The sequence below is a fragment of the Phodopus roborovskii genome, unplaced genomic scaffold (assembly GCF_943737965.1).
Source record: "Phodopus roborovskii unplaced genomic scaffold, PHOROB, whole genome shotgun sequence".
NCBI lineage: Eukaryota > Metazoa > Chordata > Mammalia > Rodentia > Cricetidae > Phodopus > Phodopus roborovskii.
In genome coordinates this window covers 11,074,417-11,095,684 of record NW_026126416.1, presented here as the reverse complement: position 1 = coordinate 11,095,684, position 21,268 = coordinate 11,074,417, and the positions used below count along the sequence as shown (strand labels likewise).

General features: G+C 44.7%; 1 protein-coding gene across 1 annotated transcript in view; it reads right to left on the bottom strand.

Moving 5' to 3' along the window:
• The window catches only part of Bfsp1 (beaded filament structural protein 1), a 34,686-nt gene that overhangs the window by 1,504 nt on the left and 11,914 nt on the right, over positions 1-21,268 (bottom strand). Inside the window, exons 3-7 of the mRNA XM_051183268.1 lie at positions 17,932-18,027; positions 15,549-15,641; positions 11,644-11,769; positions 2,391-2,611; positions 749-834 (exon numbers count right to left, since the gene is read on the bottom strand). Coding sequence (XP_051039225.1) covers positions 749-834; positions 2,391-2,611; positions 11,644-11,769; positions 15,549-15,641; positions 17,932-18,027 — 622 coding nt within the window. The remainder of the gene's footprint in view (positions 1-748; positions 835-2,390; positions 2,612-11,643; positions 11,770-15,548; positions 15,642-17,931; positions 18,028-21,268) is intronic.

Below are 21,268 nucleotides of genomic sequence, written 5' to 3'. Positions count from 1 at the left end.
AAATGCTATCAAATTCAGAAATGGATATGTATCTGTATTCCTTCCGAAGTTAATGTCTGGCATTCCTGGGTGGGCTATCCCCACAAACTTTTCTCTTTATAACTTCTTGACTCAGGTACATATTCTATTCAAGGGAGCAGATCAAAGGGACAGGGAAGGCAATCTCCCTCACATAAAAGTAATTTCTGGGCTAGGGAAGTAGCTCAGTCTATAAAAGACTTGTTGCATGTGCATGAGGACCTGAGTTCAATTCCCAGAACCCATGAGAGGAGAAAAAAAAAAGTATGATCCAGTGTTAGGAGACAGAGGCAGGAGGCTGAGGGGTGGGCAGATTGTTTAGTAGGCAAGTTTCAGGCCAATAAAAGACAATATCCAAATAAAGAAAGATGGTGTGTACCACTGATTCCAGCACTCAGAAGGCAGAGGCAAGCAGATCTCCATAGAGTTTGAGGCCAACCTGCTCTTCATTGCAAGTTCCAGGTCAGCCAGAGCTACTTAGAGAGACCCTATCACAAAAAAAAAAAAAAAAAAAAATCAAAACAAAACAGAGTGAGTGTAACCTAAGGAACAATATGCATGCACAGCCATGTGCACCTGCACACACACAAGTGCACATAGAATTTCTAGACATGTTGGAAAGAAGCATGGACACCAAGCAAGATGAAAATCACTTGGTTTTGCCTAGACAGAAGACGAAAGCAAAGGAAGCCAGGGTTGGAAGTCGGAGGCCAGGTTTGAGGCGCATTACCTTTCACACTGGATCCAAGGCTGAGAGAGGCCCCATGGCTGGGGGTGATCAGAGAGATGGGGGTCTCGAGGAAAGCAGAGCTCAACCTGTCAGGAGAACCAGAAAGAATGTGGCACCATCTTTAAGTCATCAGAACAAACAAAGTGAGGAACAAGATCAAGTCTCACATCTTGAGTAAAAATGGAAAATACAAAGAGAGAGAGAAAGCTTTCTCTAGATGAAGTGTGCATGAATTGCCAATCACAAACTGTTAACCACATAGACATGGACACCAAAGACACCCTTGTTTCTTTCAGCTCCGGTCATACACATGAAAAGGCCAAGGGCACTGTCCAGTGACTACTTAGAATCTAAGCACCATTTCTTCATCAGATGGAGTCTGTGGCTTTCATTTTTTAATTAAAGAACAGCCAATCCAAGCTGAGATATTTAGGACAAATAAGACATCCTATAGAGGATGCACAATCTACAAGATACATATATATTTAGGACATTGTATCACATATATATATATGTGTGTTTATGTATATATATAATATGCATATATATATGTGATATATAGGACATAATACATAGGATATATGACATAAAATAATAGGACAAATAATACATAACATTTTTAAATAATATATAATATGCAAATATAAAACTGTTTAAAGAAATTGGGAGAAGATGTAAGAAATTACTAGATCTAGGTAGACTGCTCAGTAATTGCTTATTCCATTCTGTAACATTTTTATCTTCTTTCTAATATAGTCCAAAAGTGATACTAACAAGCCAACCAAAGGAGTACACCAATAACTTTTTGGGATGCCTTTTCCCTAACACAAAAGCTCAAAAGGACACTAAGCGCAGTTCTTGAGTTCTTTTCACCTGTGTGATAAGCGTCCACAGATACAGAAGTAAAACATGGAGCTGCCCCACGACACATGGCTCTTGCTAGAGAGAGAACAGACAAAACCTTGCCTTTCCTGCTAAGTGCTTGTGCCAGGCACACACAGCCAAGCTAGAGCATGGGGAGCAGAAGGAACTCTGCTGTGGGGCTCTTGGGAAAGGACTTCGAGTCTCCTTCAATCTAAATCCAAAAACGTGGGAGGACTGATGCTGAAGAGCCACAAGTCCATGCCTGGCCTACTCTCTGAAGCTTATCTGTAGACAGCTATCCACACAGCCAAGAGAGAGAAGGAAATTTCCAGCAGAGAGCAGGGTTATCACAGTTCTATGGAGGAGTCCTGCATTGGTCGTCCAGACAGTAATCACAAGGGTAGCATTATCAGCAATAGCAGCAGCTCTAGCCACTCCTCAGTGCCTTGCAATGAAGAGGCACAAACTTGTTAGACCATCCCTTCCCAGGGGGCACAAAGCAGCCCCCTAAAAGAGGCTGTTTCTGGCCAACAGACCTGAAATAGCAGGCATGCATGCCACCATCCCCACCACCCCTCCCACTCTCCCTGCCCAAATCTCCTCCAGTGTTCTGTCACATTCCCTCTGCTACAGAGTCATCCATCTTCAAGTCAGGGGTGGTTGAGTTTCCTTGCCCACCACATCACCAATCCTTCCAACTGTGCCTAGCACATAGTGGGCTCTTGGCAAAGATTTGTAGAATGGAGATGTAGCCAGGCATACGGATACATGACCATACCTGTTTCCTTCAATCTCAATGATCCGATGATACCGGTCTAGTTCATTCCTCAGGGTCTGCTGGGCCACAGCCAGCTGCCTGCAGTCATAGGACGACCTCTCCAGAGACCGCTCGGCCTCCTCTATCTCCTTCCGTAGGCTTTCTATCTGTTCGTTGTAAAGCTGTATCTCGTCATCGTAACATTCATGAGCATGTTTAATAGCTTGTTCAAGGGATGTTGTCTATGGGCAAACACAAACCACATGAAACTCACCACATTGTATCTCCAAGACAGATAAAAGTTAATGTGGGAACTGGCAAGATGGCTCAGTGAGTATAAGTGCTTGCTGAGCAAGCAAGAGGACCTGAGTTTAAATCTCCAGCATCCATGCAAAAGCCAGACATAGCCTCTCATACTAGTAAGTTCAATGTCAAGGGGTTAAGATACAAGAAGATCCTGGGAGCTTGCTGGTTAGCCAGCATACTTGAAGTGCAGCTTCAGGTCCAGTGGGAGACCCTGTCTCAAAGAATAAGGTCAAGAGTGGTGGACAAAGATACTTCACATATTTTTCTGGCTTCTCTGTGCATACCCACAGGCATATGCATAACACACACACACACACACCATACAAATTTAAATTGAGTTTTTAAAGATGTGGTGGGGATATAGAAGAAGGTTATTTTATTTTACTTTCAAGAGATTCTGGGAGTGTGAACAGCCTGTATATGAACTTAGTGACAAGCTTACTATAGGCAATAAGACTCTTAAAAATCTCATCTCAAGAAGAAAAGGATTTGGCATGAATGGGCCTTTAAAAGATATATAACAAAACTACTGCTTCTGCCAAGAGCAACACTTCTCAAACTGCTCCATGCATTAGTGTTGTCAGGCATGGGAATACAGAGATGCTGACTCTAGGGGTGGAGCTAGCAAACTACATCTCTGACCAGCACCCATGGGATGCTGAAGGTCATGGTCCATGAATCATGCCTGAAGTTACAGAGACAGACATCTACATCCAACTCCAGGCTTTTTGCACTTCACAGTGCTTCCTGCATTCAAGCCTAAGTGTGCACACTGGATAGCCTGATGACAATCATCGCTAAGACAACTGGACTCTTCCACCAGTAGTAATGTTTGAAAATTTGGCATACAAAGGTAGTTAGGAAAATATCCATCAGAAAGATGGATGGATAAAGGTGCAGGTACATGGATTGAACCCTTCTATGAATGTGCATGTGTGGTGCAGGAAGGGTATATATATATATATATATATATATATATATATATATATGTATATATATATATATATATATATATATATATCATGTGTGGTGTTGTAAGGTATGGGTATGTATATATATGTGCGGTGTGAGGATGTGTGATATGTGTGTGATGTACTAATGTGTGTGTGACATTTGTATATGTGTATGGGTGTGTATGTGAGGAATATGTACATGTGTCTATATGTGTGTGTTGTGTGTGTATATGAATATATGGAATATATGTGTAATTATGATGTGTGTAATGTGTGTGGTGTGTATATGTAGGAGTATGTATGTTGTATGTGTATATGTGTGGAAGTGTGGTAGAAAGTGCAGTGTATGTACTGAGTATGTGGTATGTACTGAGTATGTGGGTATGTACTGAGTATGTAGACCCATAAGCTGAGGTCAGGACAGGACAGCAGGTATCTTCCTCCATCATTCATTACATTATTATCTTGAAAAATATCTCACTCAACTAGGAACTCATCCTTTTGGTGAGGCTATCTGACAAGCAAGGTCTTGGGATCTGCCTGCCTCCGCCCTGCAATAGAGAGAACTTGGAACCAGAGTTGAAGCCACTCAGAATAGCCCATCATGTGCCTTCCCCCCTGGGGCTGCAGAAAGGGACATCTCAAAAGCAGTGGAGTGGAGTGGAGGCAGGTTCCAGACTACTTTGAAGGCATGTGAGACGCTGTTCTGAATCAGCGACCTGTGTAATATACATGGAGAAGCTGAGAGAGGCATGTCTTCAGACAGAGAACTGAAACCAAAGAGGGAAAATAAGCAGAGATGTAGAAGCCTGTGTCAAGGGAAGAAAGAGGAAGGAAGGAGACAGTAAGTCGGTGCCTTAGTTCCTGGTTCCTGGTCCCTGCTGCACACCTGCTCTCAAAGTTCCTAAGCTTCCTGTTATAACCAGTCCTTTTGAGGGTTGAAGAGACCCTTCCAATGGAGAATGCAGCGTGAATCACTTTAACCAAGTCATCGAAGTTAACACCATCTGTAGGAATGGCACTTCTCACAGGCTGTCCTCCAAAACAAAGACCCTCAATCAGATCCTGACAATACATCTGGGAAACACAAACTGGGGTGGGGGTGGGGGGACTGGTCCTCAGAACACTCCAAATCATAACAGTCAGAAAGACACACACACTAAGACACTGTCCCCCACAGCAGGAGGCACAGGGAGGGCCTCAACACAGATACTATCAGCAATTGGGAAGGGTGGCATCCCCGTGAATTCACTGGATTTCCTCGTTGTCTTCTGTGGTTATAAAACACTGGGGGAGGCTGGGACAGAGGGTTACAGGACATAGTAGAAATTTCAACCTTGTAGAAATCTAAGTATTTCAAACTACAACTTCCTGTTTAGGCCAATCACCATAGGTTTCTACTCCTCCAGAAGCAATATCCATCTAACAGTCACCTAAATGCCAAATGCCAAGTCACACCTGCCAGCTGCTGGGGCAACCAATGCTCTTGCCCATACACAGAGGTCACATACACCAGGAGATGCTTTCAAGAAACAAGGGGATCTCAAGATCCTTCTAGGGCTTAAACCTCAGAGCTGCTTCACGGGGACAGAGACACAAAGCTTGAGATCGTGCTAGTTCATCGTTTGCATGTGTCTGAAATGTTCCTCAATCAAGAACAGAATCAAAACTGAGGTATGAAAAGAACCCATGTCCTCTTTGGGTATGGCTTCCCTGTCTAGAGTGGGAACTCTGGTTTTAAGAAAATTCTTATCTTAGTAATGGATCAACTCACCAAGTTTGTTACAGCCCCATCAAGGAAGAGCTGCTTTTATTCCCTTGCTACAGATGAGGCAACTGAGGCATGCCAATGAAGTGACTTTCCCACCAATTCTACAGCAAGAGGCAAATCCAACTGTATAGGGTGAGAGACATTTCCAGAAACTGTGACTCCCTATCCCATTATCCTCCCAGGTACAGGTAAGGAGTGGGCAGCAGGTGTACACACACAGAGAGAGAGAGGGGGGGAGAGAGTAAATATGTGTGTCCACTCCAGGGCCCTGGTACATTGCCAGCTCTCCTCATAGAATACACACAGGACTCAGTATGACCACATGCTGAGATTTCCTTGAGTTTTTTTTTTCATTGAGATTTCTGTAAGCCCAATAGCAAAGGATCGTCACAAGAATGAAGTTACAGACTTGGAAAGACCTCCACAGTTTCCTACAGAACAAGTATGATCTCTTCTTATAGTTTATGATTTGATGGTTTGATATTTTTGTCTTGGTGGCAGAGAGTTGCTGGTTGGTTGTTCATTTGGAGAAGTACGCTGTGTCCTCAGGTGGCATGATGTCCATGCCACATGTCTAAGCCACCTTCCAACCTTAACAGGCAACTAATACTCCACAGGATTCATCCAACTCCTACATCCGGCTTCCCTGGTGTCCGAGGATGTGACATCTGTTTATGAATCTAGATTCCCGTCTATTCCAGTGTGGTTTTTATAACTCAGTAACAGAAACTATGCATCAGAATAAAGAATATTTTTAAAAGAACCCACTTCACTTTCACAAGCTTGGCTGTGACTAAGGAGAGCAGCTTAGCATGCACCTCTCTCTCTCTCTCTCTCTCTCTCTCTCTCTCTCTCTCTCTCTCTCTCTCTCTCTCTCTCTCTCTGCAGTGTGCTGGAAGCCAATCATCACTAACCCAGCTATCAGAGAAGAAGACACAGAATCAGGCCGCGATTCAACGGCTAGCGCTGAATGAGCAGCTGCACCTCAAGCGCCTGTCCCTGTCGATGAAAAATGAAAGAGAGTTCCAGAAAGTATTCCTAAAAAGCAAGTGACACAGGAGGAATCCAAAAAAAAGAAAAGTGGCCAGGTTGTGTCTAAGGCCTGGGAGAGAAAGGCAGGTGGGAGGTAAGCCACAGAGAAGTTTGTGCCTGTGCAGGAGCTGGACAAGACGCCCCATCTGTGCAGTGAACTCCAACCCTAGCCCTCTGAGGACCAGAACATCCTCAGGTGTAAGACCTATATTTATAATATAGGATCTTACACCTTAATATAGATCCTATAATATAGGATCTTAAGGATCAGCTTTAGATCACAATGGTATGACTTAATACACCAAGAAGGTCACAACTATTGGTAAGGGAGGGACCAGCTATGGTGCCTCCCTCTAGAAAAATGGTGAAGAAAATTGAAATCAGTATTGTTCCTTCTGTGACAAAATCAAGATGAAGAGATGGACCACGAGCATCTGGCACTGTGGGAAAACAATGGCTGGCAGTGTCTGGATCTACAACACCACTTTTGCTGTCACAGTCAAGTCAGCCATCAGAGGACAGAAGGAATTAAAAGACCAACAGAAGCATTACTATATGAAACATCTAACAATAAATGGGTTACTTTATGTAAAGCAATGGCATTAATAATACAGCCAGTAAGATGGCTTTGTGGGTAGTGGTGCTTGATACCAAGCCTGACAACCTGAGTTTGAGCCCCAGGACCCATAAGAAAGATAATCAACTTCTGAGAGTTGTCCTTTGAATTCCACACACGCACAAACAAACACACACACATGCACACACAGGTGCACAATACAAAACCAGCAAATAAATGGTGCTTTGCTTTGCTTTGCTTTGCTTTGCTTTGTTTTGTTTTGTTTTTATTTTGCTTTGCTTTGCTTTGTTTGAGGGAAGAGAAGAAACACTGAGTTCTGCACTGATTGAGCACTGGCTTCCAAATCTCACCACTAGATGGTGATGAGAACCTTAATGAAAAACAGAGGCCAGGGTGTATCCAGCTTGGGCAATCAATAAAACTGTTTTCTGGTCCCCTCCAGACATGGAATTGCCAGTCATTCCTCCTCTGCCTTGAAGAAGTGACATCTCCAGAGGACCTGGGCATCTTAAAGGAGGATCTCCCAGCTCTGATCTCGGGCTCTGTTCTTTTATGCTACATCTAGAGTCTCTCCAATGTCTGTGGAATCGACTGGAAGACTTGTTAAAACAGGGATTAAAACAGGCCACAGCTGGTCTGGATGTACACAGGAGTTTGCATTTCTGACAAGTTCCTAGATGATGCTGATGCTGCCGGACCAGGAACCTTACCCTGAAGACCCCAACCATGGAACATTCTGAAAGCATCAGAAACCCTAACCAGAGATGGAATCATCTGCTACCGCCCTGCCAATTGCCCTGTCCCTAGTCCTAGCCTTGGTGTGGCTAAAAATGCTACACAACCAAATCTCCCTTAGAAGTCAGCTACTCATGTGGAATCACAAAGGCTCTTAAACCAACAAAACTCCAAAGATGACCATTTTGAATGACATTGTAGAGGGAGCAGACTTGGAACTCACAAGATCAATCAGGGAACATTCTGATCTACCCCAACCCATCCCCCACACCCACCACACCCTTGATTCGACTGGTGACCCATATTTATACCTGTTGTTCTCAAAACATGGTTCCTGAAGCAGGACCATCAGCATCACCTGGGAACCTGCAAATTCATGACACACACACACTTGATGTCTATTGTTACACCCAGTGACTATCAGAAACTACTGTTTTCAATTAGAGGTAATTTGACAAGATCATGGTCTCTGTGAACTTTGTCCTCTAATGTTAAACCATGAATATGCTACATGGCAACAGACTTTATACGTGTTAAGAATCTTAATTAATCTTCCTGTACAAGTAAGGTATTTAAATTAGTCCTAACCTCATAAGCCCATACAAGAGGCAGGAGCCAGGTAAGTGAAGTTGGAGCCAGGGAATTAGACTGTATGTATGTACAGCTGCTGGCTTTGAAGATGGTACAGCCTTGGGCCAAGGAACACACAGCCCCTATGGCCAAAGCCAGCAAGGAAACAGGCTCCTCCCTACGACAGGTGGGCAGAAGTGACGTCACCAACAACATGACTGATGAATGACACTGGAAACAAGAAGTTCTCCCCTAAGGTCCTCCAGCTGGGGCCCAGATGCACCCACTCCTTCACTTCCTCCTAGGGACTCAGAACAGAGAGAGCAAGTATGCTGGCCCCTCTGTCTGACTTACAGAACAGTGAGAACATATGCAAGTGACACTTCATGTGCCTGGGTTGTGGCAACTTTGTGAAGGCAGCAAACCTGGGTTTCCTTAGACCCACAGCTGCATTTTGTCACTGAATACAGTCACCCCCTCATACCCAAAGAGTTCACATCCATGGACTTGACAAATTGGAGATTGAATATATTTTAATTGTGTCTCTGCTGAACATATACAGCCACTTTGGTCATTATTCCCTAAATAATAAAAATATAAAACTACTTATATCCCATTCATACTATGTTGGGTGTTGTAAGTTTCTAGAGTTCCATTAAAGCATGGGGAGAAGTGCACAGGTTAATGCACAAGTTCAGAGACTTGTGCATGCATGAATTTCAGGGTCTGTGGGGAGGTGAAGACTAATCCCCTCGGATAATGAGGAACGACTAAACGGCACTTGCAGTCTTGGGCTCATGTTGGCCCACTTTACCTTAGTGTGAAAGCAGTGTGCCTCCAGGGAGGCCATACTTCTTGTTTTACACTTTGCCGTTTTGCAGAGCAGCTGGGTCTGCTGTGAGAGGACACAGCAGACAATCTCTAGGTGTTAGGTCAGGGTGTGCAACAGATGGGTGGGCCATCTGAAACCCACGAAACCCACTTCCACCTCAGGCTACTTCAACAGCCTCAAGCCAAGGACAGGTGTATAACGCATGAAATCATTTATTTTTGACAACTATCTTTATATAATTGGCTTGCTTTTAACAATTAATATACACGTTTGCCTTTAACAATATTTTCTGAGTAGGAGTCCACAAGCTTCACCAGACTACCCAAGTCTAGGGGGAGGGAAGAGGACCTAGAAGGAAGAGCCTTCAACACAGATAAACTTGTAAGTCTCAGGAATGGCAGAAGGTGAGAACAGGACATGACCTGAAACTTCTACCTCCTGTTCCAGAAACCCAGGCTAATCCTGTTATTTCACACCCAATGAACTATACCTAACAGTTTGAAAACCATGGTTTTCCCAGGACCATGACAGGCCTGCACCTGAGTCATACATACCACACATGCACAATACATACATTCCACATGCATGCATATACACCCTATATAGATACATTATACACTCCATATACATATCAACAAAAACATATGTGTACACAAAGAAAGAAGAACATTCATTTTGCCCCAAGAACTAGAATTTTCTGTATCAGGTTAGGGTTTTCATATTGTTAGGACCTAGAACTGTGGTTTTCAACTTTGTCACCCTGGCCATGGAAAGTGATGTATTTCACACTGTAAGACACATTATATGTGTGTTTTTGAGCAAATGCATATGTAGTCTAATATATACACATATATTTAAAACAAAAGTTTCCCAAAATAAACTCTCCACGTTTAACTCCCATATGTTCTGTTCCTTCTTATTCTGAGTTCCATGTTGTTGCTTTCTTCTTCTTTTATGCCAGTCAATTCTACTGAATTAATCTTATACCCAATGAGTTGCAACTAACAGTTTGAAAACCAGTTTCCAGAACCATGACTCCCTCAGTCACATGTAAAGCACACACACAATGCACACATCCCACATACATGTACATATGACCTAAATAGATATATCACACACTTCACATAAAAGTCACATGCCATACATATACCTGATAACACATATCTCACATAAACATATATATAGACTTCAAACAGCATGCCACATAAACATACCACATATACCCTTCACATTACATACATATGCAATATACATATCACACACACTTTACAATATACTCTACACACTTATGCAGCAAATACATTCACATCACCCATACTCACACATTACACACAGACTCTATATACACATATACTGCATACACCACACATACCATATATACATCCCACACATTCATATACACGCACAACACACATGTTCTCTACATAAACATTTCTTTGTCTCTCCCTTCTCCCCTCCCCTCTTCTATCCCCCCTTCTCTCCTCCCTTCTCTATTAGGTTCTCAGAGGAGATCACAGTCACCAAAAAGTATCTAATCCCTGGTGCATGGTTATATCCTAAGAAGAATGCATTTTAAGGTTATGACTTAATTTCCCCCCTGTGACCTTCAGCTAGGGACAACCACTGTCCCTGGCTGCTTTCCAGTGGCCCCTGGGAATGCTACACATTGAGAGCTTTGTGAGGGACCCAGTGTGGATAGAAAACAGGATATCAGAGATTGAGGTAAAAATGTGACTCCAGGAAAAGTCTCAAGTTCTTCCTGATGCCATGGACAAGAGGACAGGGCCTGAGTGCCGTGTCAACCTAGACGTCCCAGGTTTAATAGTCAGAATTTTAGATCTTACTCTCTCTTGTTCCTTGGGTGTACTTGCCTACTAAATGTCAACTGATTGGTTTGGGACATGTGGTTACCCAGCTGTAGGAAGTGCAGCATTTAAACCCAGCATACCCCATCACTGTGCCCATATGCATGGAAACAAGAAAGAAAGCATGAAGGAATCAAGACTATGAGCTGTAAAAGAAACAGACATGTGAGCCTCCTGTTAACAGATATCTAATGAGAAGCAAACACTGGTAGAGCCCACCTACCTACCACTATGTGAGCGTTCTTCTTAGACCATCATCGCCAGTTCCAAAGGAGAGACAGACCATGAGGAGAAGACAAACAGGAGTCCCCAGACTTGAGTGAATGTGAGTTGTTGCCCTTGGTAGGGAAGGGTATGACTCAGCAGAGACAGGAGAACTACCATGAAGCTAGACGTTCATATGACCCTATCTCCATTTCCCCAGGACTCTCTTCCTAGCTAAGTACTATGACACACATGCTGGGAAGCCTCAGCCAAGGGCAAAGCAAGGCGTTTGGTCACCTGCTCAGAATGCAACAGTGCAGGGCACACAGGTGTGTTGAGTCTGTAACAACCACAGAAATGGATACCTATGCCCACATGTTCCATTTCAGTAAAATGTGTAGAAGACCCTGATAGCGATGAGGAACATACCTGGGTCTGCAGCTCAGCCTTCTGTGCCTGCAGATGGGTGAGTGCCTCCTTGCCCTCCTCCAGCTGGCCCCGCAGGGTAGTCACTTCCCGTTCTGTCAGCAGCTTCTCCTGCATGGGGACACCAGACTCGGATTCGTACGATGAAGAAATACAAAGAGGAAAGGGTAGTGCCCTTCTTTGTATCCCCCAGGTTCACAGGCCAATGCCCCATTTGCCAAGACATTGGTGAGTGGGAACTTTTAGAAGGTGATTAAGGTCAGATGAGGTCATGGATGTGGAGTTCCATTAGGAGCTAGAACTTATGAGAATAGGAAGAGTTAACAGGAGGCTCACCCTCTCACCCACCACCATGTGGCACTCTGCTGGCAACTAGATCTTGGAGTCCCAGCCTCCAGTGCTGTGAGCCATGAACTAAGGGTTCCTGTGACCATTGTCTGAACCATTAACTACTCAAGAGTAAAGCCCAGACAACAAAGACCGGGAGACCCAAGTATAGAACTCTTTGTGCCACGGACTGGCTAGACAGACAGACGTTTGACTTTCAAAGCCTCCATTTTCCCTTTTGCAAAAAGAAAACACTGGAATGCACATGCTCATTTGGCTCTGGGTTCTGTGCTGATAAAGATGAAAATCATTTTGTGCTCTGAGCCATGAGTTATGCCACAGTACCAGGCAGTAATCATCTGGCCTCAAAGGGTGAAAGTCCGGAAGGAACCCCCTCTTCCAACCTGTCCACAATCTGTCCTGACTTGCCTCTCCACTTAGCGATTCACAAAGGCTGACTGTTCAGGAATGCTGCCTTCAGCACAGAGGACACACCCCCAAAGACTGGTCAACTCAAGGCATCCCCTGCTCACAAACACCTCATAAGGGGCTACAGATGGATATCAAAGGTTCATGTGTTGAAGCCTTGGTCACTAACCTAGGAAGCCATGGAGAGTGGTAAGACCTTTAGAAGGGAGCCCTAGTGGGAAGAAGTTACATGGTGAGCATTATAGCTGTGAAAGAGATACTGGGTACCAGGCCCCTTTCTCTCCTTCTCCTCCTACCATAATGTACTGTACTGCCGCAGGCTCACAGCAAAAGGGCCCACTGACCACAGACTGAACCCCTTAAGACCTGGCCCACTTCCCTGAGATAGGCTCCACCTCCTAAAGATTCCATAAGCTCCTGTCTCAGTTAGGGTTTCTATTGCTGGGAAGAGACACCATGGCCATGGCAACTCTTATAAAGGAAAACATTTAAATGGGGTGGCCTATAGTTCAGAGGTTCAATCCATTATCATTGTAGTAGGATATGGCAGTGTGCAGACAGGCATGCATGGTACTGGAGAAGTAGCTGAGATTCCTACAACTTATAGGCAATAGGAAGTGGTCTGTCTTACTGGGGGTAGCTTGAGCATAGGAGACTACAAAACCTGCCCCCACAATGACACATTTCCTCTAACAAGGCCACACCTACTTCAATAAGGTCACATCTCCCAATAGTGCCACTCCCTTTGAGACTATGGGGGTCAATTACATTCAAACCACAACAGTTCCTAAAAGAAAGCTACCAACTAAGGACCAAGCATTCAAACACATAAGCTGTAAGAGACATTTCATGTTCAAACTCTATTAATGTTCATTTGTGCAAAGGTGACTTCCACAAATTTCCACAAAAAAAAAAAAAGAGTCAATAAAACAAACCTGCAAGTGTCTACCTAACTAGCCAGTGTCTATCTACCTAACTAGCCAGTGTGCAGAACTAAGATTCACAAAGAACAGGATACTTTCTGAACCTGTGCCTCTCTTCCCAGTGCATAGGTGGACACCACTGATGACAATAAGTACCCCCCTCCACTGCCATCAACAGCCAATACTTCTTAGGGAAAGGTTAGACCCCATGAGCTCCACCCTACCCATGACTATGTTGACCAGTACAGTCTTGTACAGACCCTATGCATGTAATGAGGGGCTTTGTAAATTCACGAGTGCAACTGCCATTATCAAGGGGATTGGTGGTGGGAGTCTTTCAGCCTTGTTTGTTTATTTTATAATTAGGTTAAAATTAAAATAATTAGGTTAAAATTAAAATACTTAAGCATACAGCAAGCCTATCACTCTGGTTCTACAGTCTGTCTGCCCTCTGAATGCTGCAAAGAGCACAGTTCTCCTCTGAGGAGTCTAGTCATTGGTTTGGGGCATGGCTTGGGCACACTTCTAGGAAACTGCAAAGTCACCAGGGCTGAGAATTACTGTCTTAGGTCATCCTTGAAAAACAAAGCAAACAACAAAAATCACTATTGGAATCTGGTCAATCAGCCTACCAAGCTTTGGTCAGCCTTCCCTAACCACCAGGGAAATAACATGGTAGCATTTTATTTCTTTCATTATATGTGGTGCCAAGGGAAAACACAACCTTGACCATTCCAAGCACACCCTCAACTACTGAGCTGCACATCCAGTCCACATTTTCATTTTAATTTGCATCTCTCTGTCTATGTTTACATGTACAAAGATGCCCACTCTCCTGCCAAGCAGCTGGAGAACTAACTAAAAAAGGAATCCCACACAGAGCTAGGTGAAGGTTCTCTGTCTTCAGAAGTGGACTTGAGCCTATGTGAACAAGCTTGTAGGAGTGGCTTCTCCTGCTTCTGATCTCAAGGAATAGGAACTTGTCCCTTTTACCCTTTCCAACTGCCACCAAGGTAGCCTGAGATAGCCCCTAAGCAGAAGCTGGAGCTTTGAACTTGGATATCCCAGACTCCACACTGTGAGAAACTAATTTCTGTACTTTATAAACTATTCAGCCTGTGGCATTGCATTATAGCAACAAAAGCAGGCTTTTGCACATCCCTACTTTGGGAACAGGCAAAAGAGGTGGATGGATACAGAGAACACCCATAAATAGTAAATTAACACATACAATGATGTTTAAAATCATTAGTTACTGGAGCACTCACAACCAGATGCACTGCATACCCAGCAGAGAAATAAAACAAGAACCAAAGCAGTGGCTGAGATAGCTAGCACCAACAGGGATGTGAAACAGGAACTCATTCATAAGCAGATGGAGTGCAACACTGGCCTAGTACAACAGAAATATGGTCTGTGCCCTCTGTGCATTCATGCTGGATTTTACTCCCATTTGTGAGCACTGAGAAGATGGAAGCACACTCCTATAATCCCAACACTCAGGAGGCTGAGGCAAAAGTTCCAGGCCAGCTGGGATTACAGAGCAAGACTGTCTCAAAAGCAAAAGAAGGGAACTAAGACAATGAAGGGGCCATTAGAGAGCAATGAGGGTTGGATAGGTCTAGTTCCCTTGACAAATCCTGCTAGCTTTATGAGAAGAGAGAAATCAAAGGAAACACACACACACACACACACACACACACACACACACACACACACACACACACTGGACTTGTTGCCTTGTAGTGCTCTGCACTACCAGTAAAAACCCTGGAACTAGACAAAAGCCCCTTGACCCTACATCTCCAGAACCATAAGTCAAAGCAATCCTCCTTTCTTTCTAGCTTGCCCAGGCTATTATTGTATCATTGGCCATAGAAAAGAGACAATTACAGCACACCATTTTGAACACCAGCTTGGCCGACACTTACAAAGTATGCAAGAGAGAACAGACCACGCCCCTAGGAGAAAATACCTAAGGTAATGTTAAGGGATATAGTTTCTGTCCTCTCAACTCTATCAGCATTTACAGTTGCAACAAACAATGTAAGAATAAACCTCAAGCCTGAACATCACTCAGAAGTAGGGGTTAACTTACTGTGGTTCTAGCAGTCTGACCCGGTGCTTTCTCCTGAACCTCTGAGAAGGTCTACTGGGTCCACAAAAATGTAAGCATGGCCTCCCCAGGAGCTGCACAGCTTTCCCTGCAGCCATGGCTCCAATTCTTACCTCCTTCATCCCACTAGTAACCAGGGACACTTGAGGAGCCGTCTGAATGATCTGCTGCAGGATGCTGATGTAGGTCTGGATTTCCAGAAGATTCTGTTGTGGAGGGAAAGAATGTTCATTACATGTTGAGCTGCCTACATCCTTCCCTCCCGTCCTAAGCAAGCCCAGGGATGAGTGCCTTCACATGTCCTTCCACAGCTGTGATCACGCTGGGACTGACAAAAGGATTGGCTGCAGCTGCCAGGGAGGGCATCTTAGAGTGGGCATCCTACATCTTCAGGAGAACCATAAGGCAGAAGAGTAAACTGAGGCGTGGTTAATTTTGCCATTTCCCTTCAGTTACTTTCACACACTGCCCCTGGCTTCATGGAGCCCTGGATGGTGAATGCATGAAAGGAAAAAGGACCAAAAAAGGGGTTGGAAGCTGCAAAGGACCCTGACACCACAGGATGGTGTTTCACTAAGGAGGCAGCTTTAGCCAGCCATGTTGAGGCTAAATGACGTACTAAATGTGTGTGTTCTCAGGCAAACTTTTGAAGTCTCCTAAAATGGGTGTCCTTTTATGAAACAAGGCTAACTATCCGCAGGGAGGCCTGGGGAACCTTACCAGCCAATGAACCTTTCCCAGCTATGAGCAATGACTGGATAACACAGCCCCTGTACAGAAAACAGCCTTGCCCAGAAAGTTCCACCGGCCCCAGCCCCTGAGTGAAAAAGACCAACCTCTGACCTCCAGGTGAGACCAATGTTCCTCTCTTGCTCTATACCCATAGCCTTCCACTAATATAACTGTTGTACATGGGTCACCATCTCAGGCTCTGCCCATAGGGGCTGACCTGAGCCCCTCCAGACAAAGCTTCCCACCCTCCTAATTATTGTTCTAAATGCCTTCAGAGGACTTTGGGCTGCTTTGAGACTGCCCCCAGGCATTGCTATCATGATAAATACAAGGAAGCTAAATATAAGGAAGCTGCAAGGTGTGGAGGAAGAAAGAGGCACTGGCCTGGTGAGAGGTTGGAAGGATTCCAGAAAGAGCCCTTCAGCGCAGAGTGCAGAGTACACACAAGTTGGGGGAGGGAGGGACACAAGGTTTACTGAGCCCTAGAAGTGTTCCCCAGAAAAAGATCTGGGTGTGAACAGCTGAACTGGGCAATGATACAGGGCCATATGGCTAACAGGACAAGGAAATGACAGGGAAGGACACAGGACAAGAAGGGTGTGCCACCTATTGCATTCCTGTGGGCACAGAGCTCATGCTGCTGAGAATCTCATCCAAGTCCTGCTACCCAAACAAGATGAGCACAGGGTGTTTCCCGACAGACTCCTATCAGTCACTGGATGAGACTGCTCCAGGGGTATGGATGTCCCTCCATGTTTCCCATGAGACAGAGCAGCAAAGAGGTACAGATACCGTATCAGTGAAACAGGGACCCTGAAAAAATGAACCCACAGAAGTAAAGTGTCTCCAAAAATTTCCAACCTGGGGTAAGAACAGATAGGGGTCCTAAGGCCAATTAAGAAATTCCTCCCATTCACCCTAGGAATAGGCTCCTCACTGCCATAGCAACTTACAGCTAAATCTACACAGGTTCATTTCCTGGGTTTTGTTTCCTCTTTTCACAAAATAACAAGGAAGATCGAAGGAAACCATGAATTCTGGCCTCAGCTGTAAATAACCCCTTCCTGTCTCCAGGTTTCTCCTGTTAAGTCACAGCACAACAGACCTAAGGTTCAGATTACAATACAGACAGTCGGAAGGAGACAGGAGGCCAGGAAAAGACAGCATTCCCTCTCCACTAACCCACAAAGCAGCACCAGGATGCCACTTGCATTTTGAATATAGCAAGCAGCCTAAGGAAGCCAGGCTGCTCACTCACAATTACACAGCGCTGGGATTTGATTTTCCAGTATGCCAAGGCCCCTAGTCTCACACCTATGAGAGTCTGACGGGGGGGGGGGGGGGGGGGGGGAGATATCAGGACACTCTAAAATAGGGGCCCCTAAATAAAGGTGTCAACTGGCTGCCTCTAAGGCTGAGCTAAGAGTTGTAACACAATACCTTTAAAAAAAAGTCTCTCTTTCTGCACTTTTCTGAGATAAAACAGTTGACTGCTTGGTAGAGATAGGGCCGATTAAATAATTTTGCAGATTACAGTGTGCAGTGCAGACACTAAAACCTAGCATTACAATCCCCAGGATATCTTGGCATTGCCCACTGATGCTCTCTCTACACCTCAGGCTGGGTAAGCGCTGTCCAGTGGTGGACACATGCTGGTTCAGGGGAATGTAATCACGGGTTGCTCACTCTAGCAATCTCCTGTTCAACCTAATCCAAACTGGGTCTTCTAGAAGAAAGGGCTTCCTTCCCACATGTGCTGGTTACCTTTTTGTACCTGTCCTTGGCCACACTGATATCTGCCTGCAGAAACTGTGCTTCCAACTGAAGGTGCAGGTTACGCAATAAGGCTTCATCAGCTTCCTGCAACAAAAAGAGCCAAGCCAGGGTCACAGGAGCACTCAGGTGAGCCGGTGTGCGCACACAGGGACTACATCGGGACTTACCAAAACACAGAGTCTCGTTGATTGAGTCCAGAATACTACATATTCTCCCCGCCAACCCCCTCACCCACCTCTGTGAGTGTGTATGCTGAGGTGTCTGCACACGTACCATCTTGCCTGTGTGTGGAAGTCAGAAGACAACTTTCAGGAGTTGATTCTCTCCTTCCATCTCCTGGGATCTTACTCAGCTCAGCACTTACATACAGCAAGTGCTCTTCCCCACTGAGCCATCTTGCCAGTCCTAGATGCTGCGTTCTGAATAAAACACTAAGCTAGTCATCGGGCCTGGTTGAGAACAATAGTTCTCATTACAGAGTGATTTTGCAGCCACGGGGGCATTTGACAACATCTAGAGATACTTATTATTTTCAGTACTTATTATTTTCTCCCTTCCCTCTGTCCCTTGTCAGCCTGTAAGGATAGGGTGGGATGGACAAGACTTGCTGATGTTCATTTTTTCCAAAAATGAACCTGTATTTGATCCATAATTACTGGAGCTGAGGGAGAATTAGAAATGGGATTCCAAGCACTCCTTGTCCTTTCTGTTATTGCTAAGAGAGATCAAACACTCAGCATCTTATAGATGGATGAGACCTTGGAGAGCATTGGTCTGCTCCCATTTTTTTTTTTTTTTAAGCCACTGATACCTTCCTTCAAGTAAAGCATACCACAGAAGCTACTATATAAGATCAAAGCTAAGAAGCTTGTTCATTTTTCTCCCTGGGGATGAGGATGGAGATTGATCTTATACATGTAAAGCATATTGGATCATCTTCCTGCCGTTCATAAAAAGCCACAGACCACCCATCTGTCCAGCAGCTCCAGTCCCATAATGGCTCTTCAACCAAATCCACAGAACTTAGGGCTCTGGCCAGTACAATTCAAAGCTTCAAATCTTGCTTGTGAGGGTACTTAGACCAGGCTGATCTGTGGGTGCCTCCACTGGTAACAGAAACAAACGGGACTGGACCTGCCCAGGGTTTTCCTGGGATGTCGAGTGGAGAGCCTACCAGACACCTACCATCTTTCCACATCTCCCCCTGGGGATCACGCCAGGACCAGCACTAACTCCTATAAAGCAATATTTCAAAAGCCACTTGTGGTGATAATAAAAAATGCAATACTTGTCTTTAAAATAGGAGTTAATCAGATGCTTCTGTAAGCACAGGTCTTACTTGGAAGACAACCATGTAATAAACTGCCCGGAAAATCCCAGAGGTGAGTCGGTGCTTTGGGACTGTGCAGTTGCTGATATAATGAGAATTTGTTTTGGAAGCATGTTCTTTTATCTGTGCCAGTGTGCAGAAATGTGTAGACGCTTGTGTTTTCATTATGCCTGAGATGCTGTCAGCTGAATTTTCCAAACGGTGCAGCAACAGAAGCATCTAGGTTTTTCAGAATCAACCGCCTGTGTCAACTGTCTAATTTGAGAAAATAATCCAACCCTGATATTGTGTGTGCTCAAAACAGAGTAGATGGTTCACAAAACAGATGACAGTACCTGAGAGCTAGCTAGAAATAAACACAAATGCTCTCTCGCGGGTTCCAACACCCCTTCCCGGGGTTGAGGATACAGTGAAGTTCCAGAACCGCCAGTCTGCATGGTCCAGGATGTTCACAGCCCCACTGCCACTGTGCTGGAGACAGAAGCCAGGACTCTGCACACACCCTGAAAGCACTTTACTACTCAACTACATCCAAGCCTTCACAGCCATTTTTGAGAAAGGAACCAGACAGATAAAAGTTCAAGGTAATCTTGATAATCATCCTTGACAACTTTTTCACACGAATCCTAGGCTTTCCATCAAAACTCAGCTGCTACAGAATGGAGATTTGAGTTCATTAAAACCACTGGTAAGCCAGTCTTCAATTAAAAACACTTTTCCTTCAATCCTGGATATCAAAAATAACAAAACAAAAACTTTCCAAAACTGTTGCTCTTTACATCTGCCTGGAAGAGGCTCTGGGTAAGCTGGGAGCCCTCTCTCTCCCAACTCCGCTCTCTCCCTCTTTGCTCTCAGTGTCCTTCCCCTGCGTTCCTTTCCTGCAAGCCTCTCCACACTCCAGCCTGCTCCCCAATGCCTCCTTCCCAGGCCCCTCCTCTCCTCTTCTCTGGGATGAGGAATTCTTGGGCATGTAGAAGCTGGTAACCCTGAAGGTGGTTGCTTCGTGTTCCATCTTTTCTGTCCCAGACCGCAGGGCTCCTGATCTTTCCCACAGGGACCTACAGAGGCATGTTTATTGTGTGCACATGCACATGAGCCAGACTTTGAATGTTTTTCATTGTTTTTAAGTAGACATATGTACCTACAAGCTACATCAATCTGAATTGTTGTTCATTTTAAAGAAAGGGGAGAGTAAAACTTTAAAGCCATCTCAGCCGAGACATCTAAGCCTATGAGCAAACTCTGGTAGCTGGCAATCTTCTAAGTATGGCAATGAGTTATAGAGATTTACCAGCTTGAATAGCTATTTAAAAGCCATCTGTGGTTCTTGCTCCATCAAAAGGCTGAGCATGTGACTAACTCTGGACATAGTGTCTAGGTGCTATGTTGAGGGTTTTATTTCTCTTCAAAGGGGGTGACACAGATTGCCTTGCTTTGGCATACACGCTGTTGAGAGCCAAAAAATGTTCTGTTCTGGGTGTCTAATTACATGAGCAACTTGACTATATGACGGGTGTGGGAACAAAGCACCAAAGACTGAATCAGTGTCTTCCCACAGCCACACCCAAGGGTGAATCCCTCCTGAAGTGGCACTTACAGGAGTTTCCTCTGAGACTAAGCGGAAAGGCAAAAGCGGATTTGACTAAGCAAACATCTCCAGACTTGCTAAGCAAAACCTCTGGTTCAAGGCTGGCAAGCTTGAGCAGGTTAAGATACTTGCTTCCAAGGCTAATGACAAGAGTTCAATCCCCAGGACTCATGTAGTAGCAGAGAACCCACCCCTGCAAGTTGTCCTCTGACCACATGCAATGGTAGTACATGTAAACACACCCCACACACACACACTCACACACACACTCAATAAATAAATAAATGATAAATGTAAAGATAAATTTAATCACTTTTCTGACCATCAACAGGATGAGATTCCACTCTTCCAGCCTCCTCTTTCTCAGTGGACGATGTCCACAGACAGATAGCAATGGGATAGAGGGG